Raw genomic sequence first — 27,350 nt, forward strand, 5'->3', positions numbered from 1 at the left:
TCTTACTTGCTGTTTTTAATCACCTTTTACATGTTTCTTTTATAATTTTTTAAATGTGTTTCTTTTTCCCTTGTCGTTGTATTTCAGTGTCCTGTGTGAAGCACCTTGAATTGCCTTGTTGCTGAAATGTGCTATATAAATAAATTTGCCTTACCTTACTTCATGGAGATAATATGCAAAAAACAAACAAAACAAAACAAACAAAAAAAAACCTTTCTGTTTCAAAATGCAAAAAAAAAAAAAAAAAATCCTGGTAATTACAATCTAATGCAATTTTTTTTTTTTTTTTTTTTGCACTCAAACATGTAACTGCATATCAGGTTTATCTAGAACAGTAAAGTTAGAGTAATGTTATGAATTACAGTGTATGGGATGGTGCATAAGCGTCATCTGTGTTAGCTGATATGGAACTAAAACAACAAAATTTATAAATATATAAAAGAACAGCTTTGAACAGCTGTCCACTGGAGTGACCACTATGCATGAAAGGGTTAATATAATGACGACAATTAAGAATTGGAGTCATTACTGCAAATAATTTTCTTTTTCCCTTGTCGTTGTATTTCAATGTCCTGTGTGAAGCACCTTGAATTGCCTTGTTGCTGAAATGTGCTATATAAATAAACTTGCCTTGCCTTGGCCAAGTCAGTAAGCTAGCATTTAGCATTACCTCACCCATCCTGCAAGGCTCTGCAAATACAAAGATGAAGTTGTTATAATTCTCTCAGGTCAGACGGATAATAGTACATGTTTATATATGAGGTAATACTTGGCCTATTGTCTTTCTGCATTTGTATATCAATAGTGAAGAGAAACTCTGATATTTGTTCTCTCCGTGGAAACGATCACGTGTTGCTTTCTGTTCCATTCGTCTGTACAGAACTGGGTCTAAGGGCTCTTTTTTATTCTGCACCTTATACATGGAATCAGCTGCACAAAGAGTGGAAACTAACACGGTTCATTTCTCTGAGCGCTTTTAAGTCCAACCTGAGAGTTCTGAAGGCCGACTCCATAACCTGCACTTGTTTTAACTGTGTCATCTTGGAACTGTGGGTTGTACTTACTGACTATTTTGCAAAAGAGGTTCTTCATGTCAGTAGAAAAATGTTGTCTTGATCGAATTCTATATTTACACCATATCTATATAAATACCACATTTCTTAGCTTTCTCCTTATATTTCATTTTCACTCTTTTCTCTGTACTTGTTTGGTGTATATTACTGCTGTTGACTGGGAAATTTCCCCACAGAGGGGAATAAATAAGGTCTTATTTTATCTTAACTTATCTTATCTGAATTTATCTTATCTTAACTTGTCTTATCATATCTTAACTTATCTTAACTTATCATATCTTATCTTAACTTATCTTGCCTTAACTTGTCTTATCATATCTTAACTTATATCTTAGCTTAACTTATCTTAACTGAACTAATCTTAACTTATCTAATCATACCTTGACTTATCTTATATCTTATCTGAACTTATCTTAACTTAACTTATCATATCTTATCTTGACTTTTCATATCTTATCTTAACTTATCACATCTTAACTTACCATACCTTAACTTATCATATCTTAACTTATCTTAACTTATCATACCTTAACTTATCTGAATTTATCTTATCTTAACTTGTCTTATCATATCTTCACTTATCTTATCTTAACTTATCATATCTTATCTTAACTTATCTTATCTTATCATATCTTATCTGAACTTATCTTACCTTAACTTGTCTTATCATATCTTAACTTATCATATCTTAGCTTAACTTATCTTAACTGAACTAATCTTAACTTATCATATCTTAACTTATCTTATCATATCTTATCTGAACTTATCTTAACTTGTCTTATCATATCTTAACTTGTCATATCTTAACTTGTCATATCTTAACGTAACTTATCTCATCATATCTTAACTTATCTTAACTTATCTTATCGTATCTTATCTGGACTTATCTTACCTTAACTTGTCTTATATCTTAACTTATCATATCTTATCTTAACTTGTTTTGTCATATCTTAACTTAACTTATGTTAACTTATCCTATCTTATCTTCTCTTATATCTTACAGTATATGAACTTATCCTAACTTGTCTTATCATATCTGAACTTATCATATCTTAACTTAACTTATCATATCTTAACTTATCTTAACTTGTCTGAACGTATCATATCTTATCTTAACTTATCATATCTGAACTTATGTAGTCATATCTTATCTTATCTTATCTTAACTTACCTTATCTTACAGCTTAAATAAATGAATAAATAACAATAACGATCACAATCTTTACAACCTAATTAATAACCCACTCCTTTCTAAGGACACTCCACTCTTACTCCAGAGCAGTAAACACAGAATAAAGAAGGTTTTTCTCTCTGTCTTTTTCTCTGCACTTGCTTGTTGCATGTTGCTGCTGTTAACCGTGAAATTTCCCCACGTTGTGATAAATAAAGTCATATCTTGATGTATCCTATCATAACTTGTGTTCTGTTATCTTATCTTTACCCACTCATTTCTAAGGACACTCCACTCTTACTATAGAGCAGTAAAGAGAGAATAAAGAAGTCAAACCAGTTTTTTCTTTTTTTTTTAGTTCTACAATAGTTACAAACCTCTGGGGAACACTAAGCCTCTGTGGAGATTGGGGGCAGAAGAATGCCAAGTCCACTCATGTATGTACGAGGGCTGTTCAATAAGTTCATGGCCTCACCCAGAAATACTTGTTGTTATAATACAGGATGTTACATTCTTTCGTGATGGGATAGTGATGCTTGAACATCGATGGACCAAGTGCATTGTTGTAAATGGAGATTATGTTGAAAAATAAAATATAAATTATCAGTCTGTGTTCTTCTATTCTGGATGAGGCCATGAACTTATTGAACAGCCCTCGTAATGGTGACATCAAAGTGATTGTACAACGTGACCCCCCCACCCCCCCTTTCTCTCTCTGCTATCCCCACTGTCCCTGCCCCCTCCACCCCATAATAATATCAATTAATATTATGGCAGAAGACGTAACAAGTTTTATCATATCTTAACTTAACTTATCTTAATTTATCATATCTCAACTTATCTTAGCTTATCATATCTTATCTTATCTTAACTTATCACATCTTAACTTATCTTAACTTATCATATCTTAACTCATCTTAACTTATCATATCTCAACTTATCTTAACTTATCATATCTTAATTTATCATATCTTAACTTAACTTATCTTAACTTATCTTATCATATCTCAACTTATCTTATCTTAACTTATCATATCTCAACTTATCTTAACTTAACTTATCATATCTTATCTTAATTTAACTTCTCATATCTTATCTTAACTTCTCATATCTTATCTTAACTTATCTTATCATATCTTAACTTATCATATCTTAACGTAGCTTAATTTATTTTAACTTAACTTATCTCATCTTATCTTAAAGCTTAAATAAATAAATAAATAAAAATAATGGTCACAATCTTTACAGCCTAATTAATAACCCACTCATTTCTAAGGACACTCCACTTTTACTATAGAGCAGAAAAGAGAGAATAAAGAAGTCAAACCACTTTTTTTTTTTTTTTGGTTCTACAATAGTAACAAACCTCTGGGGAACACTAAGCCTCTGTGGAGATTCGGGGGGGGGGGGGGGGGGGTGTTAGCAGATTGGGAGCAGAAGAATGCCAAGTCCACTCATGTATGTAATGGTTACATCAAAGTGATTGTACAACGTGACCCCCACCCCCCTTTCTCTCTCTGCTATCCCCACTGTCCCTGCCCCCTCCACCCCATCATAATATCAATTAATATTATGGCAGAAGACAGACGCACCAATGATCCATAACAAGTTTTACCATATCTTAACTTGTCTTATCTTATCTTATCATATCTTAACTTATCTTAACTTATCATATCTCAACTTATCTTATCTTAACTTATATCTTAATTTATCATATCTTAACTTAACTTATCTTAACTTATCATATCTCAACTTATCTTAACTTAACTTATCATATCTTTACTTAACTTATCATATCTTATCTTAACTTATCATATCTTATCTTATCTTATCTTAACTTATCATATTTTAACTTATCTTAACTTATCATATTTTAACTTATCTTAACTTAACTTATCTCATCTTATCTTAAAGCTTAAATAAATAAATAAATAAATAATGGTCACAATCTTTACAGCCTAATTAATAACCCACTCATTTCTAAGGGCACTCCACTTTTACTATAGAGCAGTAAAGAGAGAATAAAGAAGTCAAACCACGGTTTTTTTTTTTTGGTTTTTTTTTTTGGTTCTACAATAGTTACAAACCTCTGGGGAACACTAAGACTCTGTGGAGATTCGGGGGGGGGGGGGGGGTGTTAGCAGATTGGGAGCAGAAGAATGCCAAGTCCACTCATGTATGTAATGGTTACATCAAAGTGATTGTACAACATGACCCGCCCCCCCCCCCCCCCCCCCCCCCCCCCCCCTTTCTCTCTCTGCTATCCCCACTGTCCCTGCCCCCTCCACCCCAACATAATATCAATTAATATTATGGCAGAAGACAGACGCACCGATGATCCGTAACAAGTTTTATCATATCTTAACTTACCTTAACTTATATCTTAATTTATCATATCTTAACTTAACATATCTTAACTTATCTTAACTTATCATATCTCAACTTATCTTATCTTAACTTAACTTATCATATCTTATCTTAACTTATCATATCATATCATATCTTATCTTATCTTATCTTATCTTAACTTATCATATCTTAACTTATCTTGTCATATCTTAACTTATCTTAACGTAGCTTAACTTATCTTAACTTAACTTATCTCATCTTATCTTAAAGCTTAAATAAATAAATAAATAATGGTTACAATCTTTACAGCCTAATTAATAACCCACTCATTTCTAAGGGCACTCCACTTTTACTATAGAGCAGAAAAGAGAGAATAAAGAAGTCAAACCACTGTTTTTTTTTTTTTTTTTGGTTCTACAATAGTTACAAACCTCTGGGGAACACTAAGACTCTGTGGAGATTCGGGGGGGGGGGGTGTTAGCAGATTGGGAGCAGAAGAATGCCAAGTCCACTCATGTATGTAATGGTTACATCAAAGTGATTGTACAATGTGACCCCCACCCCCCCACCCCCTTTCTCTCTCTGCTATCCCCACTGTCCCTGCCCCCTCCACCCCATCATAATATCAATTAATATTATGGCAGAAGACAGACGCACCGATGATCCGTAACAAGTGGCATCTCTGGAGAGAGCCAGTGCCACGAGACGGCCTTAATTAGGCCTGAAAAATGGCAGGTTATTCCATCCCTGCACTCCCCGTTAATCTGTGCTCCAGAGCCACAGAGTCAACCCTGGCCCCAACTGGCAAATGTTATTATTTCATCTTTGTCGCAGCTGTGAATAAGCCAATGGGCGTGACAGCCACTGGGAGGCCTTAGGTTTTGAACAAAGCTTACAGAGGAAGAGGCGAGCAGACACTAGTTGAAGCGAGTGTTCGCCGCCACGGCTGCCGGACATCCAGTCCACAACAGGAGCATTTTAATTAATAAGGAATCAGGGGAGGTGGTGGGGCGTGGATCTGACAGGTTACCAGTCCGCCCGGCCTGTCTGCGAACAGACAGTCCACACCTCGTTGAAATTCAAACAGTGTTTAGCATTCAAATGTCAACCTCTCTCCTTCCCTTTGCTCGGTATGTGTTTTTGGGTGTAAATTTCATCATGAATTTTCCATTTTGCCGGGCTTCATTATTCAGTGTGAAGGTGCAGTCCCACTGGTACACTTCAGTGTTGCCTAAACAGAGAGCTGCCTTTGAATGGAATGAAATGAAATGGAATGAAAGGGGAATTAATGAAGATGTGACAAAAATATGACAAAGCATAATTTGTCTGTTAGCACGCAGCTGAACAAAAAAAAAAGTAAAAAATAGTATGTTTTTCCTTCTTTCAGCAGCAGAAGGTACAAGGACTTTATTTGAACAAGACTGGACAAACAGACGGATGATAGATAACTAGATAGCTAGATAGATAGATAGATAGATAGATAGATAGATAGATAGATAGATAGATAGATAGATAGATAGATAGATAGATAGATAGATAGATAGATGAACGAACTATGAATGAATGAATGAAGGAATTTATTTATTTTTGGTTTTACATCAATCTTTGTACTCAGTACATTAATCATAATAAACATAAAAACCAAAAAAGGGAGTGGGCTAGAAGCAAAAGCTTATTTTTTTTGCCTATTCTTTTCACCTAATACACTGCTTACATCAACTTAAATGTGTACAGCATTGAGCATTTACACCATAATAATAATTTTTTTTTAAAAAATCAACACCAACAAAAACATATCTAAAAAACATATCTCAAAAAAAAAAAAAAAAAAAAAAGACGCATTCAAATTCTGTCTGTATAATCGGAATGTTGATTCAGTCATAAAATAAGCCACTATTGCTAGGGGCCAGCTTTAATTAAACCTTAAGTCTAAAATGGTCCGCCTGGACTGTTTTTTTTTTCTTATTTTGACTAAAAAGGGTAGATGGACAGCCTTAATACATTATTGTTTGCCCTCTCACAACTATTTATGGTAGAAAGATGAAGCATACCTCATTTTGCAGGAAATAATGAGCACTTTTAGATGCGTGATTGAAAAAAACATTTTAACCTAATTTTCTGACTTAAAAATAGTATTAAAAAAAAAAAAAAAAAAAAAAAACTTGTAATGAACGGACAGAAAATGAACATCTGTTTTTGACCACTTTATAAAACCTGCCTTAAAGTGCAGTTCCAGTTTTTGGAAAACTGTAAAATCTTTACTGTTGGTCCTTTAGGGTGTCTGTTTTACAAAACAGCAAACACTTTGTATTTTTTCAAAATATAAGGGAATAAAATAGTAAGAGTTTTACTAAGTGTTTCAGTGACGGATGGACAAAGTAGAAAAATTACAAGTTTCAGTTGATTATTCAGCATATTTATTAGTATATACATTCATATATAATGTCTACAAAGTCAAATATCGTAATAAACTAATTTAATACATTTTATCTCAGTTTGTTTGATTTTCATAACCGCAGTAAAAAAGAGTAACAAAAGGTTTTTAAATGGACCTTACAACTTATCATAAATATAATATAGGTCCAATAGAGGAAGATGATAGATAGATAGATAGATAGATAGATAGATAGATAGATAGATAGATAGATAGATAGATAGATAGATAGATAGATAGATAGATAGATAGATAGATAGATAGATAGATAGATAGATAGATAGATAGATAGATACAACACTATATACTATATATAAAATAAATTACTAGTATAAAATATCAGGGTAGAACCTGGATAATAACTATAATGTTCTAAAAATATTACTGTAAAGTGCAAAACAAGCTGTAATATTAGGCCTTTTTTTCTAATTTCCTGTGTTTAATAAGTAGAATTGGTGTTATGTAGTAAAAACACAACACTTCCTTTATCATATCAATGTAAAAGTCTTGTAGTATTTGAGTGGATGCAAATAATTCAATGCTTTACAAAGCTTTTATCGCTGAAACGTCTTCCTGTAAAGCATCCACGTAGAGCTGAAATGATTAATCGATTCATTGATTTGAAACGATTAAAAAATGTTTCACACGGACGTTTATTGTGATGCACATGATGCCAGGATCAACACAAACTATCGCTATCAGAGTACAGTGTTCAGTCATTTTGTAGTTGCTATGCTAAGCTAATGGGCGTGATGCTAGTCAGTATTTCACATGTAAAGTATGATGTGACTCTGCTTTGTAGAAAACCTGCTTTAGAAATATCCAACAGGTTTATGATTTATCTCCAGAGTATATTTCATCAGCCTCATAGCATAATTGCCTAAGTCATACAGTATATGGACAAAAGTATTGGGACATGTTGAATTCAGGTGTTTCTGTTCTAACAGGGATCTGGGATACAAAACAATAATAACAAACGTCATAATGTAATTTTATACGATGATAAATGTTATATTGATTATTAATATTGATGTTTTTATCTCAAATCAGCATAAACAGGACATCTTACAGCTGTAGTTATGATGTGTCCCAATATTATTATCCGTATAGTTTATAACATCAATATTTCCTTAAAGTTAAATAGACAGTTTTTCTTCTTAAGTGAGATGTGAAAAAAGTAGATGGTAAACTGTGGTAGAAAATTATTTACTGTCAGAGCAAATATTTAAAAAAAATTTAGAAGTAGAACCTTTAAAATCAGAGTCATGGATAAAAATAAATAAATAAATCAATCAATCAATTTTGAGAGAAATTAAGTTAAAACCATCTCTGCAGCATTTTGGAAACAAAGGTAATAATTTAAAGAAAACTAACCAAATACAATGATATTTATCCCAATATAAAACTATATTAGGACATTTGTTATTATTGTTTTGTATCCCATACCCCTGTTAGAAAAGAAACACCTGAATTCAACGTGTCCCAATACTTTTGTCCATATACTGTAGGACTTAGGCAATTATGCTATGAGGCTGATGATTTGCTTTACCTGGGTCTGGGTAGAAATATGAGACTACTGCTTGTGTCGACAATCTGTTGATGTGTTTACAGGGCAACATAGATTTTACTCAGACCAAAAAACTATTTTAAAGGGCTCATATTTTTGCTAACCCCACTTTTATTAGTCTTTGGTTCATTTATTTGTGTATTTGGACCCTAATAGTTCATAAAGTTTGAATTTGAACCCTCCAGGAGCTGCAAAACTATCTTTATATTCATTTTGGAAGAAATCAAGTGGATTTCTACAACCTGTTTTAATTCCCGCTTAATTTGTTACGTCTTTGCACATTTGCACATATAAGGTTGAGACTTCCGATAAACATTTCTCTGAGTACGACATAATTGTTTGTCAGCAGCAGCGGTTGTAGTCCATACTGAAAATATGCCCAAACTTCGAGTCGATTAACTAAAATGTTCAGTTGTTGGTTGAATGAGACAGAGCAGCACAGCCAACAACCTGGAGGGGGCGGGGCCTTAAGTGGCTCATTTGCATTTAAAGGGCCAGCGCTCAAAACAACCTTTCTGGTGTCATTACTCAGAAATAGGGTTGAAGATGGACCTGTGGAGTTAAATTAACCCTCTGGTGTCCGGGTGCGCCTTTTAGGCACACTTTGCACTTCGTTCTTAAAAAACTTCATATTAATTTTTCACAGTTTAAATAAGGTTAGAATTCAAAAGTTGTTCATTTTTGCATGATCTTTAAAATTCTGGCCACCAACTAAAATTTACACATTGTAAACAAAAGAAAATTACAAGACTAGCATCTGTCTCCCAAGTGTGCCTAAAACACACTGTTTCTTCCATTTGACATGTATGATTAGGGCTGACCTTGATTTACAAAAAAACAAACAAATTAGAGCAGAAAAATAAATCAATATATTATATTTAATAGTTTGATTTATAGGTGTGCATTTTACGCACACTTGGTGACAGATGCTAGTATTTTTGAACATTTGACCTAGCGCCAAAAATAATAATGCAAATTAACCAGTGTTGGAGTTAATCATTGACATATGCCAGGATGAAAAAATCAAATAATATGTGATCCACTTTTTATGTAGTATATTGAAAAAAAAAAATTGTGTTTTTTGCATCAAACATGGCATTTAAAGGATTAAAAAAAATCTGACAATTATTGAGTATTTGGTATTTTTCTTTACGCTCAAGTTGATGAAATAGAAAAAAAGTGTAAAAGAATTAAAAACGAACTGTATGAAAATTTTTTGTGTGCCAAAAATGCACACTTGGTGCTTAGTAAGGGCCTTGCTGGATGGGATACCGGAGGGTTAATGAAGAATTCAGACCCAAGCAGAGCATTTACAGTTTATGTAGACCACAGGGAAATGTTTGAAAATGCATAATTCCATTTAAAAAAGCAAAATATCACTCCTTTAAGGTCAGTTGTTTTCACTATTATTATTATTATTATTATTATTATTATTATTATTATTATTATTATTATTATTAATTTCTCTATTGTGCTAATATGTTTAAAGATGTTCCAGATGGACTAAAAATGGGTTTTGTGTAACTGTGACATCAGATGTTTATACAGGAAACTGCTGTACTTTGCATGGTGCACTTTGTCATCTTTCTGAAGTTGTTGGATGAATGTTTTACATGTACGACAGAGTAAAGCCTGCAGCTGAGTGGTGCACACGCTGACGTTTTTGCTTCTTTGTTTATACTCAGACACCAGTGGGGTTTATGAACTCCCCCCTACCCGACACCCACCAGGCTGGAGGGAAACACTATTTCAGATGTGATAAATTCTACTACTGATAAAGAAACATACTCATAACATACTCATCACCATAAGTGACAATAAATGTTACATTTCTGTAATAATTCTGAACTTCTTTATCAAATGCACAATAAATCTGAGTGAACTATCTGCCTATTATACCTCATTTTAATTTAATAACGCAAAGTCAAAAAAAGTCTGCATTTATTATACCTAATTTTAATTTAATAATGCATAGTCAAAAAAAGTCTGCATTTATTATACCTAATTTTAATTTAATAACGCAAAGTCAAAAAAAGTCTGCATTTATTATACCTAATTTTAATTTAATAATGCATAGTCAAAAAAAGTCTACATTTATTATACCTAATTTTAATTTAATAATGCATAGTCAAAAAAAGTCTGCATTTATTATACCTAATTTTAATTTAATAATGCATAGTCAAAAAAAGTCTACATTTATTATACCTAATTTTAATTTAATAACATAGCGTCAAAAAAAAAAGTCTACATTTATTATACCTAATTTTAATTTAATAACATAGCGTCAAAAAAAAAAGTCTACATTTATTACACCTAATTTTAATTTAATTACGCAGTCAAAAAAAGTCTACATTTATTATACCTAATTTTAATTTAATAACGCAAAGTCAAAAAAAGTCTACATTTATTATACCTAATTTTAATAACGCAAAGTCAAAAAAAGTCTACATTTATTATACCTAATTTTAATTTAATAATGCATAGTCAAACAAAGTCTGCATTTATTATACCTAATTTTAATTTAATAACGTAGCGTCAAAAAAAAAAAAGTCTACATTTATTATACCTAATTTTAATAACGCAGCGTCAAAAAAAGTCTACATTTATTATACCTAATTTTAATAACGCAGCGTCAAAAAAAGTCTACATTTATTATACCTAATTTTAATTTAATAACGCATAGTCAAAAAAAGTCTGCATTTATTATACCTAATTTTAATTTAATAACGTAGAGTCAAAAAAAAAGTCTACATTTATTATACCTAATTTTAATAACGCAGCGTCAAAAAAAGTCTACATTTATTATACCTAATTTTAATTTAATAACGCATAGTCAAAAAAAGTCTGCATTTATTATACCTAATTTTTATTTAATAACGTAGAGTCAAAAAAAAAAGTCTACATTTATTATACCTAATTTTAATTTAATAATACATAGTCAAAAAAAGTCTGCATTTATTATACCTAATTTTAATTTAATAACGTAGAGTCAAAAAAAAAGTCTACATTTATTATACCTAATTTTAATAACGCAGCGTCAAAAAAAGTCTACATTTATTATACCTAATTTAATTTAATAACGTAGAGTCAAAAAAAAAGTCTACATTTATTATACCTAATTTTAATAACACAGCGTCAAAAAAAGTCTACATTTATTATACCTAATTTTAATTTAATAATGCATAGTCAAAAAAGTCTGCATTTATTATACCTAATTTAATAACGCAGCGTCAAAAAAAGTCTACATTTATTATACCTAATTTTAATTTAATAATGCATAGTCAAAAAAAGTCTGCCTTTATTATACCTAATTTTAATAACGCAGCGTCAAAAAAAGTCTACATTTATTATACCTAATTTTAATTTAATAATGCATAGTCAAAAAAAGTCTGCATTTATTATACCTAATTTTAATTTAATAACGCACTCAAAAAAAAGTCTACATTTATTATACCTAATTTTAATTTAATAACGCATAGTCAAAAAAAGTCTACATTTATTATACCTAATTTTAATTTAATAACGTAGAGTAAAAAAAAAAGTCTACATTTATTATACCTAATTTTAATAACGCAGCGTCAAAAAAAGTCTACATTTATTATACCTAATTTTAATTTAATAACGCATAGTCAAAAAAAGTCTGCATTTATTATACCTAATTTTAATTTAATAACGTAGAGTCAAAAAAAAAAGTCTACATTTATTATACCTAATTTTAATTTAATAATACATAGTCAAAAAAAGTCTGCATTTATTATACCTAATTTTAATTTAATAACGTAGAGTCAAAAAAAAAGTCTACATTTATTATACCTAATTTTAATAACGCAGCGTCAAAAAAAGTCTACATTTATTATACCTAATTTTAATTTAATAATGCATAGTCAAAAAAAGTCTGCATTTATTATACCTAATTTTAATAACGCAGCGTCAAGAAAAGTCTACATTTATTATACCTAATTTTAATTTAATAATGCATAGTCAAAAAAAGTCTGCATTTATTATACCTAATTTTAATTTAATAATGCATAGTCAAAAAAAGTCTACATTTATTATACCTAATTTTAATTTAATAATGCACAGTCAAAAAAAGTCTGCATTTATTATACCTAATTTTAATTTAATAACGCACTCAAAAAAAAGTCTACATTTATTATACCTAATTTTAATTTAAAAACGCATAGTCAAAAAAAGTCTACATTTATTATACCTAATTTTAATTTAATAACGTAGAGTAAAAAAAAAAAGTCTACATTTATTATACCTAATTTTAATAACGCAGCGTCAAAAAAAGTCTACATTTATTATACCTAATTTTAATTTAATAACGCATAGTCAAAAAAAGTCTGCATTTATTATACCTAATTTTAATTTAATAACGTAGAGTCAAAAAAAAAAGTCTACATTTATTATACCTAATTTTAATTTAATAATACATAGTCAAAAAAAGTCTGCATTTATTATACCTAATTTTAATTTAATAACGTAGAGTCAAAAAAAAAGTCTACATTTATTATACCTAATTTTAATTTAATAACGTAGAGTAAAAAAAAAAGTCTACATTTATTAAACCTAATTTTAATAACGCAGCGTCAAAAAAAGTCTACATTTATTATACCTAATTTTAATTTAATAATGCATAGTCAAAAAAAGTCTGCATTTATTATACCTAATTTTAATTTAATAATGCATAGTCAAAAAAAGTCTACATTTATTATACCTAATTTTAATTTAATAATGCACAGTCAAAAAAAGTCTGCATTTATTATACCTAATTTTAATTTAATAACGCACTCAAAAAAAAGTCTACATTTATTATACCTAATTTTAATTTAATAATGCATAGTCAAAAAAAGTCTGCATTTATTATTCCTAATTTTAATTTAATAACGCACTCAAAAAAAAGTCTACATTTATTATACCTAATTTTAATTTAATAACGCATAGTCAAAAAAAGTCTACATTTATTATACCTAATTTTAATTTAATAACGTAGAGTCAAAAAAAAAAGTCTACATTTATTATACCTAATTTTAATAACGCAGCGTCAAAAAAAGTCTACATTTATTATACCTAATTTTAATAACGCAGCGTCAAAAAAAGTCTACATTTATTATACCTAATTTTAATTTAATAATGCAGTCAAAAAAGTCTACATTCATGTCTATGCATGTCTTAACACATGGCGTCCTTCTTGACAAACATAGTTGTTGTAATGATGAATATGACTCATAAAAGTTGCTGTCATCACCATAACATTAATCAAAGCCTGTTACAAATCAGACATGTTTTACTACTCATACATTTACAGGCGAGTGCCAACATCCTCATTATTACACTGCAAAAATCAAAATCTTACCAAGTAAAATAAGACATAATCACCTAAAGAGTAACTTTTCAGTGAGATATAATAACTTATTTTTAGACATTAGATCTGGAAAATCTTATTTCAAGAAATTTTACCGAGGTAATTTTCACTTATTCCACTGGCAGATTTTTTTTTTTTTTTTTTTGCTTAATTTAAGCAAAATAACAAATGGTAGATGAAAGAGTTAATAAAATAAACTAAATATACAACACAAGACACACAGCTGTCTATAAATGACTCTATGCCACATATCAGGAAGGTACATGAATCAGCTAGTATGAAAACGAAGATGACAGAATATAGAATAGAATAGAATAGAATAGAATAGAATAGAACTTAATTGTCACTGTCACAGGAACAACAAAAATTCCTGTAATAGCTCTGTTCTGTTTAGCAGCAAAAACAATTAGTGCAAAAAGGACTGTATAAAATATTACACCAAATACAGAAAAATGTAAGGAATGTATGAAAGCTACAAGATAAAATATTACATATACATAGGGCTGCTCGATTATAGAAAAAAAAAAAATAATTACGACTATTTTAGAAATAATTGAAATCATGATTATTAAAAACGATTATTTGTTAACCTTAAAGTTGTTTATTTTTTCTTGCAAAACAATGTAAAATATACTCTTTAAACATAAATAAAGCTTTTAACCACTAAAACAAAGTATGTTCACTTTTGTATGAAACAAAAAAATCTTTGAATGCAAATAAGTATACTGTAATTCAAGTATGTTTCCTTTTGTAAATAAATAGTGCACTGGAATTAAACTGCTATAGACTTGCAATAGAACTGTAGCAATAAAAAAAAAAAAAAAAAAAAAAACTCACGTAAAGTGCAAATTATAAATTCAAGTATGTTCAATGTAGTATGAAACAGTAAATTCAGTGGCGTGCCGTGAGGTTTCAGTTCAGGCCTTCTGTATACATCCGCCATCTAGAATACGCACGTTAGGGTTATACGGGTTAGGGTTAGGTTAATACGGGAGTTGCAGCGTAAAGAGATTCGGAGACTGAAGATTGCATTGCGGACGAAGTTGTTTTTATGCGTTTTAGTTTTTCATAAGATTACGATAAAGGTGGGGGTGGTTAAACTTTAAATGGTTAAAAAAGGTTTGTTGTGTTAGCGGTCGGTGCGGACACAACTACGAAACACTTTTTGCACGTGATGTGTTTTTGCTCTTCGTCTTCTTCATCAAACCCAAAGTGATTCCATACAATTGAATGTGACTTGCCTTTTTTGTTTACCAAGCACTTCTGCTGGGATTCTCCTGCTGTTTCTCCAGACCGCTAGGTACAACTTTCCTCTTGGGGTGGACCTGCCGGCTAGCAGGCAGCAGTAGCTTAGAGGGGGGGCGGGGCAGAGCAGCTCATGGTAGCTTGCGTGCGCGTGAATTAAAACAACTCAAAATTAATAATCGTTTTTTCTCGATTACATAATTTTTGTAATCGTTGCGTGTAATAATCGAAATTGTAATTGAATTTCGATTAATTGCACAGCCCTACATATGCATATACTGAAGTACTACAAAAACTACTGATTTATACAAAACGCTAACCCTATACTACAGATGAGAGATATAGACAACAAATAAGGATATAAACAGTACATTATAATTATATGTTATATACAATGAACAAAAATATAAACGTAACACTTTTGTTTTTCCTCCCATTTTTCCTGAGCTTAACTCTAAGACTTTTTCTTTGTTCAAAAAAGGCCTATTTCTCTCAAATATGTTCACAATTGTGTCTAAATCTGTATTAGTGAGCACTTGTTGTTTGCTGAGATAATCCATCCACCTCCCAGGTGTGGCGTATGAAGATGCTGATTAAACAACATGGTTATTGCACAGGTGTGCTTTAGGCTGGCCACACTAAAAGGCCACTCTAAAATGATCTTTGAATTCAACTCATGAAAAATGGGAGCAAAAACAAAAGTGTTGCTTTTATATATTTGTTCAGTGTATATTATAGGATATAAAATTTTTAAAAAAGATGAGTGTTGGTTTAGACCTTGGTCCAGACTTTCAGGTGTGAAACGCCCACAGACATACAGGAAATAACAGAACCGAGTGTTCAGCCTCCTTATGGCTCATTGAACAAAGTCTGCCTCCATGTTTTATAATGATTTAATACGTCTGCTCGTGTTGTATTGGTTCAGTTGCCTTGTGTTTGTGCTATGTGTGATGAAGCAAAGGCAACTTCCAACTGAAAGACTAAAAGTAACTTCCCAATTAACTGACTGACCTTCTAACTAATTGCCTGTGTGAATGTCTTTGGGTACAAGGGGAAGCAATACCTATTTTTAATTCTACTAGGATGTCTCTAGGATGCAACATTTCACTCCAGTTGAATAAAAATTAGAAAAAAATAGAAAAAAAAAATCCACACAAAACTGCGCAGATTTTTTTTTTTGTATTCGAGTCTTGACTATTAGCATGTTAACTCTTTAAAACCTGACGTGTCATCACTGACACACCCTGTGCATATACAGTTTGGATGGCTGGAGCTTTTTCACTGTTTGTACGACTGGAAAATTCCAATAGTTTCTGAAACCTGAGACACTGTGCTTTATAGGTTTTATTGGGCCATTATGGTAATTTCACTCACCCCTGTACTAGAAGCTGGAAAAGAAGTTGTTTTGTAAATATTATACTATGCAGTAAATTGTATATGATTGCTAGATTTTGAAAGATCTGGAAAAAAAAAAAGCTGTTCTGGAAACATGGTCAAATGGACTCACAGCATATTTTCTAATGTTGCATTTCCACTACATGGCTTGACTCGACTCGACTCAGCCTTTTTGCATTTCCATTATGAAAAAGGACCTGGAATCTGATACCCGATACTAGTTTTTTGGTATCACCTCCGCCGAGGTTCCAAGACTGGGGACCAGATACTAAAACGTGACGTGTAAACACTGCAGACCACTGACTGGTCAGAGAGTCGTCTCTGTGACCCACCGTTTTACAAAAAACAGATATGGAAGTTTACAGTAAATATAGCGGTAGGTCAATCCACATGATGACAGTCTGTTAAACTGCACCATTCAGTCAGGAGATTCAGTCTTTGGTGGCCGACGTAAAAATTCAGCATGAGCTTAACGCGACGACACGCAACGAGTGAGTTTATTAGCAACTCTGAGCAGACGACATGGAAGTAACCCGCCACATCGCTATGACGACCAGGTAATGCAAAATCGGTAGTATGCTGTAATGGAAACGGTCTCCAGGAATAGGACCTGGTACCCGAGTCAAGTCGAGCCAGTTCCACGTTGTGGAAACGTGGCATAAGCTTTTGGGCCAACCAAGGGAAAGGTACCATCTAGATCAAAACATACATTTAAGAGCACCTTTTGAAGACTTATATATTTTAAAAGTACATGACCTCTAGTGTCTGGCACAAGTTGTATTTTTAGAAAAATGTTTTTCAAAATACTTAGATGGCATTATATTCAGCATATCTTTATGTTTGCAATCTTTGTCCATCAGTGCAATTCAAAGCGGAACTTGATGCCAGCTGCCATCAGACTTTTTAATATTGCTGAGCAATAAATTATTGTATGCTGTGCATACTTACATTCAGATTCAGATTCAGAAAAACTTTATTTATCCCATACGGCAATTCATTTGCAGCTTACCACAGACATCAGCCTCATCAACGTGCAATCTGACAAAACATAAATAAATCAGTGCACAAATACAGGATCACTGAAAGCAACTACGAATAAATGCATTTAAATAATCAACAATAAAGCAATAAATACCAATGCAGACTAAAAGAACTAAAAGACCCTACTGGTTCTGGTAACCAAAAAAAATCATATAAAATGACTAAAATGACTGCTGTCAGAGTTTAAAAGTGTGATAGCTGAGGGAATAAAGATTTTGAATATCTGTTGGTTCTCCTCTGAGGAGCATGGTAACGCTGGCCTGAAGGCATCAACAGGTGTTTTATCCTTTTTTTTAACCTTACTTTTAATGTACAAATTATATATTTCATTTATCTTTTATTCTTACTTTGTGTTTCTAATGTTGGTTGTCTGTTTGGATGGGTCAGTGTGTTTCCTGCAAAGGATCAATAAAGTATCTATCTATCTATCTATCTATCTATCTATCTATCTATCTATCTATCTATCTATCTATCTATCTAAATCTATCTATCTATCTATCTATCTATCTATCTATCTATCTATCTATCTATCTATCTATCTATCTATCTATCTATCTATCTATCTATCATCCTCTTCTATTGGACCTATATTATTTATGATAAGTTGTAAGGTCCATTTAAAAACCTTTTGCTTCTCTTGTTTACCGTGGTTACAAATATCAAATAAACTGAGATAAATATGTTAAAGTGTATTAAATTAGTTTATTACAGTATTTGACTTTGTAGACATTATATGAATGTATATACTAATAAATATGCTGAATAATCAGCTGAAACTTGTAATTCTTCTCCCTTGTCCTTCCGTCACAGAAACACTTAGTAAAACTGTTTACTGTTTTGAAAAACAGACACCCTAAAGGACCAACAGTAAAGATTTTACAGTTTCCTAAAAAACCGGAACTGCACTTTAAGGCAGGTTTTATAAAGTGGTCAAAACAGATGTTCATTTTCTATCCATCCATTACGAGTTTTTTTTTTTTTTTTTTTTTTAATACTATTTTTAAGCCAGAAAATTAGGTTAAAACATTTTTTTCAATCACGCATCTAAAAGTGCTCATTATTTCCTGCAAAACGAGGTATCCTTCATCTTTCTACCATTAATAGTTGTGAGAGGGCAAATAATAATGTATTGAGGCTGTCCATCTACCCTTTTTAGTAAAAAAAAAAAAAACAGTCCAGTCCATTTAGACTTAAGCTGGCTCCTAGCAATAGTGGCTTATTTTATGACTGAATCACATTCCGATTATACAGGACAGAATATGAATGCATCTTTTTTTTTTTTTTTTTTTGATTGGTAGACCAGCACAGAATCCTTCTGACACCAACAGCTCCTCACTTTACAGCAGAGTAGCTCCTAGCTACACCTAGAGGGGGACCTCACAGCTCAGCTATCACCTGCATTGAGTAAGCAATCTGTCTGCTTCAGCTGAGTAATTACAGATTGCTGTACCTTTTCCTGCTGATGATGCTGTCATGGACCATGGCTGTTACTATGTCCTGGGGGCCAGTTTGATTGTAGCAGAATGACTTTGTTTCAGTATTGTCATAGTCTCTGCGCTGTAATTTATCAGCCGCTAGTGGGGAGCAATGTATTTTGTAAATTATCTGTTGAGATCTGTCAGGTTGTATTGATGGGTGATATATTACTGCTTTTGTTGGTCCCGATTTTAATAGCACTGTGCATCGACAATCATCTGAAGATAAGTGGCAGTATCATTAACCAAAAATAAACATACAGCTCTTGCAGGGAGTGGGGAGTTTTTCAATAATGATGGCAGCTAATATAGAGGAAATGTTTATTCCAACAAATACTCTATTACCCTGAGGCAAAAAATCTGATGAATACAATTTAAATTTAGCCATGTTCCTAAATACCTCTAGTTGGGTTAATTTGCTGAACCCCCCCCCGCTTTTATTTCTGAAACAAACAAAGAGAGGGGCGAGCATAAAAACGCGGCAACAGAACACTCTACCTCAAGGCTCTGGAAGTTCACTGAGAGGAAAAAAACAAAACAAAACAAAACAAACAAAAAAAATCACGGTGGTCAAGCATCATGCACAAAGAACAGAAAAACGCACCACATGAAATATAGTCCCTCATTTTCGCAAATGAATCATTTGCTATTTTTGTTCACCCTCCCCTGAGCACAGTGACAAACAACTCCAAAATATGAATGCAAATAACATATTTAAAAGGGCCTAATAGCCATTTGCAATACAATGCATCATTCTGATCAATTGTACATATTCACGTCTACACGCCTCCTTTACCCCTTCGCCTCTGATTGTATTTTCCCAAATGCCAGGAGCAGACGGATTGCAGCTGCAGATGCACAAGTCATTTAGCAACATGAGGCCAAATGCTAAACGTGTGTATGTGTGTGTTCCCTCTATACCACAGGTGTCAAACATGTGGCCCGAGGGGCCAAATCTGGCCCGCCAAAGGGTCCAATCCGGCCCTTGGAATGAATTTGTGAAATGCAAAAATAAGATATTAACAATCCTTTTAGTTCAGGTTCCAAAATTCAATCTCAAGTGGGCAGGATTCAGTAAAATACTATTATAATAACATAAAAATAATGACAACTACAAATTTTTTTGTTTGTAAATATACATATTTTCATGTTTTTCCACTAAAAAAAAAAGTATAATTTTGCAAAAAATGTGAATAACCTGAACAAATATGAACAACCTGAAATGTCTTAAGAGAAGTAAGTACAATTTTAACAGGATGTTTTGTGTATTTTAGATCCACTGTGATCTGTACAGGGTGGGGAAGCAAAATTACAATGAACATTTAGTTGTTTTTTCTCAGCAGGCACTACGTCAATTGTTTTGAAACCAAACATATATTGATGTCATAATCATACCTAACACTATTATCCATACCTTTTCAGAAACTTTTGCCCATATGAGTAATCAGGAAAGCAAACGTCATAGAGTGTGTGATTTGCTGAATGCACTCGTCACACCAAGGAGATTTCAAAAATAGTTGGAGTGTCCATAAAGACTGTTTATAATGGAAAGAAGAGAATGACTATGAGCAAAACTATTATGAGAAAGTCTGGAAGATACTATTAAAGAAGAATGGGAGAAGTTGTCACCCCAAATATTTGAGGAACACTTGCGCAAGTTTCAGGAAGCGTGTGAAGGCAGTTATTGAGAAAGAAGGAGGACACATAGAATAAAAACATTTTCTATTATGTCAGTTTTCTTGTGGCAAATAAATTCTCATGACTTTCAATAAACTAATTGGTCATACACTGTCTTTCAATCCCTGCCTCAAATATTGTAAATTTTGCTTCCCCCATCCTGTAAGTTCTAATTGTACATGTGTAAATGATAACTGAGGCAGAATATTGTTAAAATTACAATTATCTTTTCAGTTTGTTTATGTTATTCACATCTTTTGAAAGGTAGTTTGTAGATGTAAACCTTTTCATAAGGTAAATTTACTGTGTTTTGCTCTAAAACACAGAGAAAAGGTTGGAGTTGACATTATTATATATTATTATGTTATTATTTTACTGGTTCGGCCCACTTGCAGATCAGATTTTGCCAAATGTGGCCCCTGAACTAAGATGAGGTTTGACACCCCTGCTCTATACTACATTTCTAAACCCTAAAAATCTCTCCTCTTCCTGTATGTGATGGTATGATCTATTTGTGCCCTGCTGCCCTCTGTGGTATCGGTGTAATTACAGGGGGCTTCAGAAGGAAAGTCAAACTGCAGCTGAACACCACTCCATCGCAGTATGAGATATCACATTACGCTGTGATATTGTTGTGGATTAAGAACACGAGCCGAGTCAAGCTCCATCATTAATTTAGTCGTCTGTGACAGTATAGAATGAGAAGAACATTTCTAACGATGATAACACCTGCTATGAAATCCTAAGTCAGTGTCTCGTATTAATGATGTCTCCACCCTGGAATGACCTCGAGCTGTGAAGTAGATATGTTCCACAGTGAACTGGTTTGGAGGGCACAACAAAGTCTTTTCACCCTTTATTGGAAAGTGACTATTTTTGGTCAGACTTTAAATATGGGGCCAATCCTGTGTAAGACACACACCTGCAGTGACTGAAACATGACAATGAAACCTCAGCTGAGGGATTCAGAACAAATGACATCAGTTAAACTTTTATCCTTCCCGCAAACATTACAAATATTTGTTTTTATTTTTCTTAACTGGTATGTATATGTATATGTAATATATGTTGTATAAGTTAATTCCATCTTAAGTTGTTAGTAAGTTATTAAATTGGATACAAATGTGTTGACACAGTATACATATTGTTTGTAGATGTCATTTGACTTATGTGATCTGTATACAGGGTGACACAAAAAAACGGGAACTTTTTAAACAATCCAATAAAACCAAGAGTGATGGAAGGAAATATTTTATTCATAGTAATTGAAACCTTAAACCATGCCATTTAAGAAACAATAATGGAATTTTCATTTTTAAAAATTACTTCCTGTAGATGGCGTCCTCCTATACGAATGCATTCTTGAAATCTGCTGTTGAGATTCCTCATTGACCGCTGCAACATCTCAGCTGGGATACAGTGAATTTCATCCTGAATTCTCTGTTTTAACTCATCCAGAGTTCTTGGTCGAGTCGTGTACACTTTACTCTTGAGATAGCCCCACAAGAAAAAAATCACAAACGGACAAATCTGGCGATCTAGGGGCCAGGGAACATTACCGAATCTTGAGAACACACAGTTACCGAACAATTCTCACACAGCCGCCAATGTTACTAAAATGGGGTGTGGTTACTTGCTCAAGGTCACTGTCTCGCAGCACTGCCACTTGCTCATATCTGCCAATACGCACTTCAAAAATTCCTGTTTTTTGGGTCACCCTGTAGATATATAATATATATATATAATATATATATATATAATATGTGTGTATAATATATATTATATATATAATATGTGTGTGTGTATATATATATATATATATATATATTATATATATATATATGTGTGTATATATATATATATATATATATATTATATATAATATAATATATATAATATATTATATATATATATGTATACAGGGTGGGGAAGCAAAATTTACAATATTTTGAGGCAGGGATTGAAAGACAGTGTATGACCAATTAGTTTATTGAAAGTCATGAGAATTTATTTGCCACAAGAAAATTGACATAATAGAAAATGTTTTTATTCTATGTGTCCTCCTTCTTTCTCAATAACTGCCTTCACACGCTTCCTGAAACTTGCACAAGTGTTCCTCAAATATTCGGGTGACAACTTCTCCCATTCTTGTTTAATAGTATCCTCCAGACTTTCTCGTAATAGTTTTGCTCATAGTCATTCTCTTCTTTCCATTCTAAACAGTCTTTATGGACACTCCAACTATTTTTGAAATCTCCTTTGGTGTGACGAGTGCATTCAGCAAATCACACACTCTTTGACGTTTGCTTTCCTGATTACTCATATGGGCAAAAGTTTCTGAAAAGGTATGGATAATAGTGTTAGGTATGATTATGACATCAATATATGTTTGGTTTCAAAACAATTGACGTAGTGCGCTGAGAAAAAACAACTAAATGTTCATTGTAAATTTTGCTTCCCCACCCTATATATATATATATATATAATATAATATATATAATATTATATATATATATATATATATGTATAATATATATATATATATATTATATATATATATATATATATATATATATATATATATATATATGTATATAAAGACTTTTTTCTGTTACTTCAAAATGACGTATATCGCAGGTCACGTGTTGTGATTACATGCTGCATATAAAACACCTGTGTAAGTTTGTCTGTCCTCAGTCTGATGAAGGGCCTCGGCCCGAAACGTCACAGAACAAATGGTCTGGGAGCTCACAAGTTGTGCGGACCTTCCTTTATTTTTTTCTTGGTAGATGTAAACATTTTCATTGCATAATTTTACTTTTTTCAGTCTAAAACATAGAAGAAAATTTGGAGTTGAGATTTATACATTATTATCTTATTATTTCACTGGTCCAGCCCACTTCAGATCAAGTTTGGCTTAATGTGGCCCCTGAACTAAAATAAGTTTGACACCCCTGCTGTAAATAGTGAATACAGGTGATTTTTGTCTGTTTTTAACCTTATAACAGTTGTTTTGTTGCATGTGTTTACTTTTTAGCAAGTGCTGTTTGGATGTTCTATGGGAAGAGGAGGGAGACTGTTGTCATGCCAACTGATGAGGAGGTAGATGACGATGTCCAATAACAGACTAAGGTTGAAAATGTAAATTTCAGAGTATTTTAATGAGTGTCCTATAAAGGGTTAATGGCTCCGACAGCCTGCAGACTCCCTTTGTGAGTCAAACTTCAAGCGCATGGGAGGCGAGAGGGAAAAAGGAAAAGAAAAGCAGACCAACTGCAGAGCTGTTTCTGGGTCTTACCTGTCCTGGCATGGTGTGTTCACAGAGGAGAGTTTCATAGTCTATGGCAAAGACTGGGGCGTTATCGTTTATGTCCAGCACCGTGATGACAGTGATGCCTTTCCCAATTTGGGCTGGATCCTCTGAAAGAAAAGAGAAGGAAAGAAAGAGAGAAGTCAGCCTGTTTCCATGCACACCAGTGCTCCCATCATGATGTGATTTCTGGAGTTATCAGATTATACAAGTGATCATGTAAACAGGATAATCTGATAGGCTTTATCCGATAACAGCAGTAATCTGATTATGAGAAATCCGATTAATACCTAGATGTCTCCCCAGTACTCTGATGTATTATTGCATGTACACAGGTTCATCTGATTTTTTTTTTTTTTTATCTGCACGTGTGAAAAAAAACAAACCTTAAACAACTATGGAAATGGAAGTCACACAGCGACAACAATGAGCCTTAGGAAAAAGTTAAACGAATAATGAAATGAAATGAAGGATAGCAGCAACATGTGACCTGTTTTGCAGTTTTATTAGCTCCCATTAGAGGTGTAACAGTACAGAATCATTTCGGTTCGATACGTTTTTGGTACAATGACTAAAAGACTAAAAACTAAAGTGCATAGTGCAATAAAGTGCTTCAATAAATCTGAAGCACTTTATTGCACTATGCACTTTAGTTTTTAGTCTTTTAAATTTTTTTATCTAAATTTTTATACATATTAGTGATGTGACATTCACGAACAAATCGAATCTTTTGAACGGCTCTTTGAAATGAACGACAGGAACCGAGTCTTTGTAAAGAGCCGTTAATTTTTTTTTTTTTTTTTTAAGGAGGGAGTGTCTGATTGCCTGTCAATTTACCAACATACTGTTGTTCTGAGAATTGCACTACAGTTCAGGTATTTAAGTAACTGCAGTGATTAATCACTGTTGTGTTTTGTGCAGTTTTTTCCGTATGTTTACACACATTTATTGTTCTTTGTTTGAGGAGAATAAAATGTTATTTCATAAGAAAATGTTTTATTTTCTTCTTCATTTTTAGGCTACAGACTAGTCCACATAATGTACCCTGATGTTTTTGGTCAAATTCCAGCATTTGCCTAATGTCACCTCTCATGTCATGGATTTAGCCCACACATTTGAACTAACTATTATTTTTATGGTAAGATAATATTTACTCCCGCGCCAATTAACCCTTTCATGCATAGTGGTCACTACAGTGGACAGTTACTCTACAGTTTTACTCTTGTATATTCATGGGTTTTGTTGTTTTAGTTCCATATCAACCAACACAGTGGACACTCATAAACTGCAATTCATACCATTATTGTAACTTTGCTGTTCGTGATTGGTTCTTGAGTGGAAATCAATTGTTAATATTTATTTTTTGCATATTATCTCCATGAAGTGAGTAATACATGTTTCTTTGCTTCAAGAATAAATTCATGGTGTAGCTGAGTGGACATTTTTGTAACTCCATGAAAAACAGGTTGATTAAAAAAAAAAATTTCAATCACGTTGTTGTTGTTTTTTTCATGCCTAAAGAGGAATAAAAACACTCAGGAAAAAAAATCTTGATTAAGGGTCTCATAATCATGCATGAAAGGGTTAAACACCTTTAAAATGTAATGTCAATCATCACATGTAGCCTATTTAGTCATTAAAACATTGGTGTTTCAAAATAATGCAAAAAACAAAAAGAGCCAGTCTTTTGAACGACTCTTTTCAGTGAACGGCTCCCTTCAAAGAGCCAAAAGTCCCATCATTAAAACATATCATTCAAGTATTTACAGTATTTTAGATTATTTTTATATTTTGTGAAGTGTGTATTTATTTATTTTTATAAACCGACACTGTGGTGAGCTAAGCACCTGAAATTTTGTTTAATAAGGTACTGATGGTGCACTATTGAATGACAATAAAGTAAGTCTGAGACCAGTGTGTGTGGTGTGTGTGTGTGTGTGTGGGGGGGGGGGGTGCACTCCGTAACTACAGAAAACCAAAAGTCAACCTGAACACGCTTCGACCCGGCCTCTATGCCTCTGCTATATTCTCTGTTGTCATGTTTACCCCTCTTATCGGTGTCCCAGCCTCAGAATAAAGTTTTTTTTTTTGACAATTCAGCAGCTGCACAACTGCAGAATGTATATAGGAGAAATCCTGCACATGGGTTCTGCTCAAGGTTATAAGAGTTTTGGATTTTTCATTATAGTTTAGTTTCATTTAGTTTGACTTTTTTTTTCTCTAATTCAGTTAGTTTTAATTTGTTTTTAGAGCAGATTTACTAGTTTTCATTCCTTTTCGTTATTTTCTAAATGCTTAGTTTTAGTTTAGTTTTTTATATCTTTTCTCTTCTTCACCGTCACATTCAAATAAATCCCAGACAGGACTCTGCTGCTTTCTCTCAACTTTAGTTTCCATGTTTCCAGGTAGAGTAGGGACCAGAAGACGACTGAAAACAAGTGACGAAAAGTGACGAACCGTTAAATATCATATGGTATCAGCAGCTAAAATTGCTCGAGGGAAATAAATCGATTTCGTATCAATCTGTCATTGGCAAAGACGAAAACGAAGGGAATTTTATCCATCATTTTTATATGTTTAGTTAGTTTTGTAAGCACACAATACAGTTTCAGTTAGTTATCGTTTTTTTCTTTTAATTATAGTTTTTTTAAATTTATTTCAGTTAACGAAAATGTTTTTACAATTTTAGTTTTCGTCATTTCGTTAGTTATTTGTTAACGATAATAACCTTGGTTCTGCTTGCATCCACCCTGCTTCTCCAGTGTTTGCGTTAATGTATTCATTCGGTACCCTGTATAGTATCGAAGGCCCAGAACTGAAACGATTATGTACAAACAAATCCACCGTTACACCCCTACCGCCCACATGAGGACAGTTAACACTGACACCATAGGCCAGGGGTGTCAAACTCATTTTAGTTCAGGGGCCACATTCAGCTAAATTTGATCTGCAGTGGGCAGAACCAGAAAAATAACAGAATAACCTATAATAATGACAATTCCAAATTTTCGTTTTTGTTTTAGTGTAAAAAACCCCATTAAATTATGAAAATACTTTTATAAATTATCCAAAAAAAAAAAAAAAAAAACTAAAAAAACTGAAATTTAACTTAAAAAACGTAACAAAATTTAGTGCAATTTTATTGATTTATTCCTCAACTCATCATTTGTCCATGTGCATTATGGATCAGATTTACAAAGACACTAAACACTGAGGAACAGGCAGAAAAATTGTTAAATGTGCTG

The 27,350-nt window shown here is 32.5% G+C and overlaps 1 protein-coding gene across 1 annotated transcript in view; it reads right to left on the reverse strand.

The window, feature by feature from the left end:
• The window catches only part of LOC115411714 (cadherin-7-like), a 110,845-nt gene that overhangs the window by 63,239 nt on the left and 20,256 nt on the right, over positions 1-27,350 (reverse strand). Inside the window, exon 4 of the mRNA XM_030123929.1 lies at positions 24,094-24,215. Coding sequence (XP_029979789.1) covers positions 24,094-24,215 — 122 coding nt within the window. The remainder of the gene's footprint in view (positions 1-24,093; positions 24,216-27,350) is intronic.

The sequence above is a fragment of the Sphaeramia orbicularis genome, chromosome 20 (genome assembly GCF_902148855.1).
Source record: "Sphaeramia orbicularis chromosome 20, fSphaOr1.1, whole genome shotgun sequence".
Lineage (NCBI taxonomy): Eukaryota > Metazoa > Chordata > Actinopteri > Kurtiformes > Apogonidae > Sphaeramia > Sphaeramia orbicularis.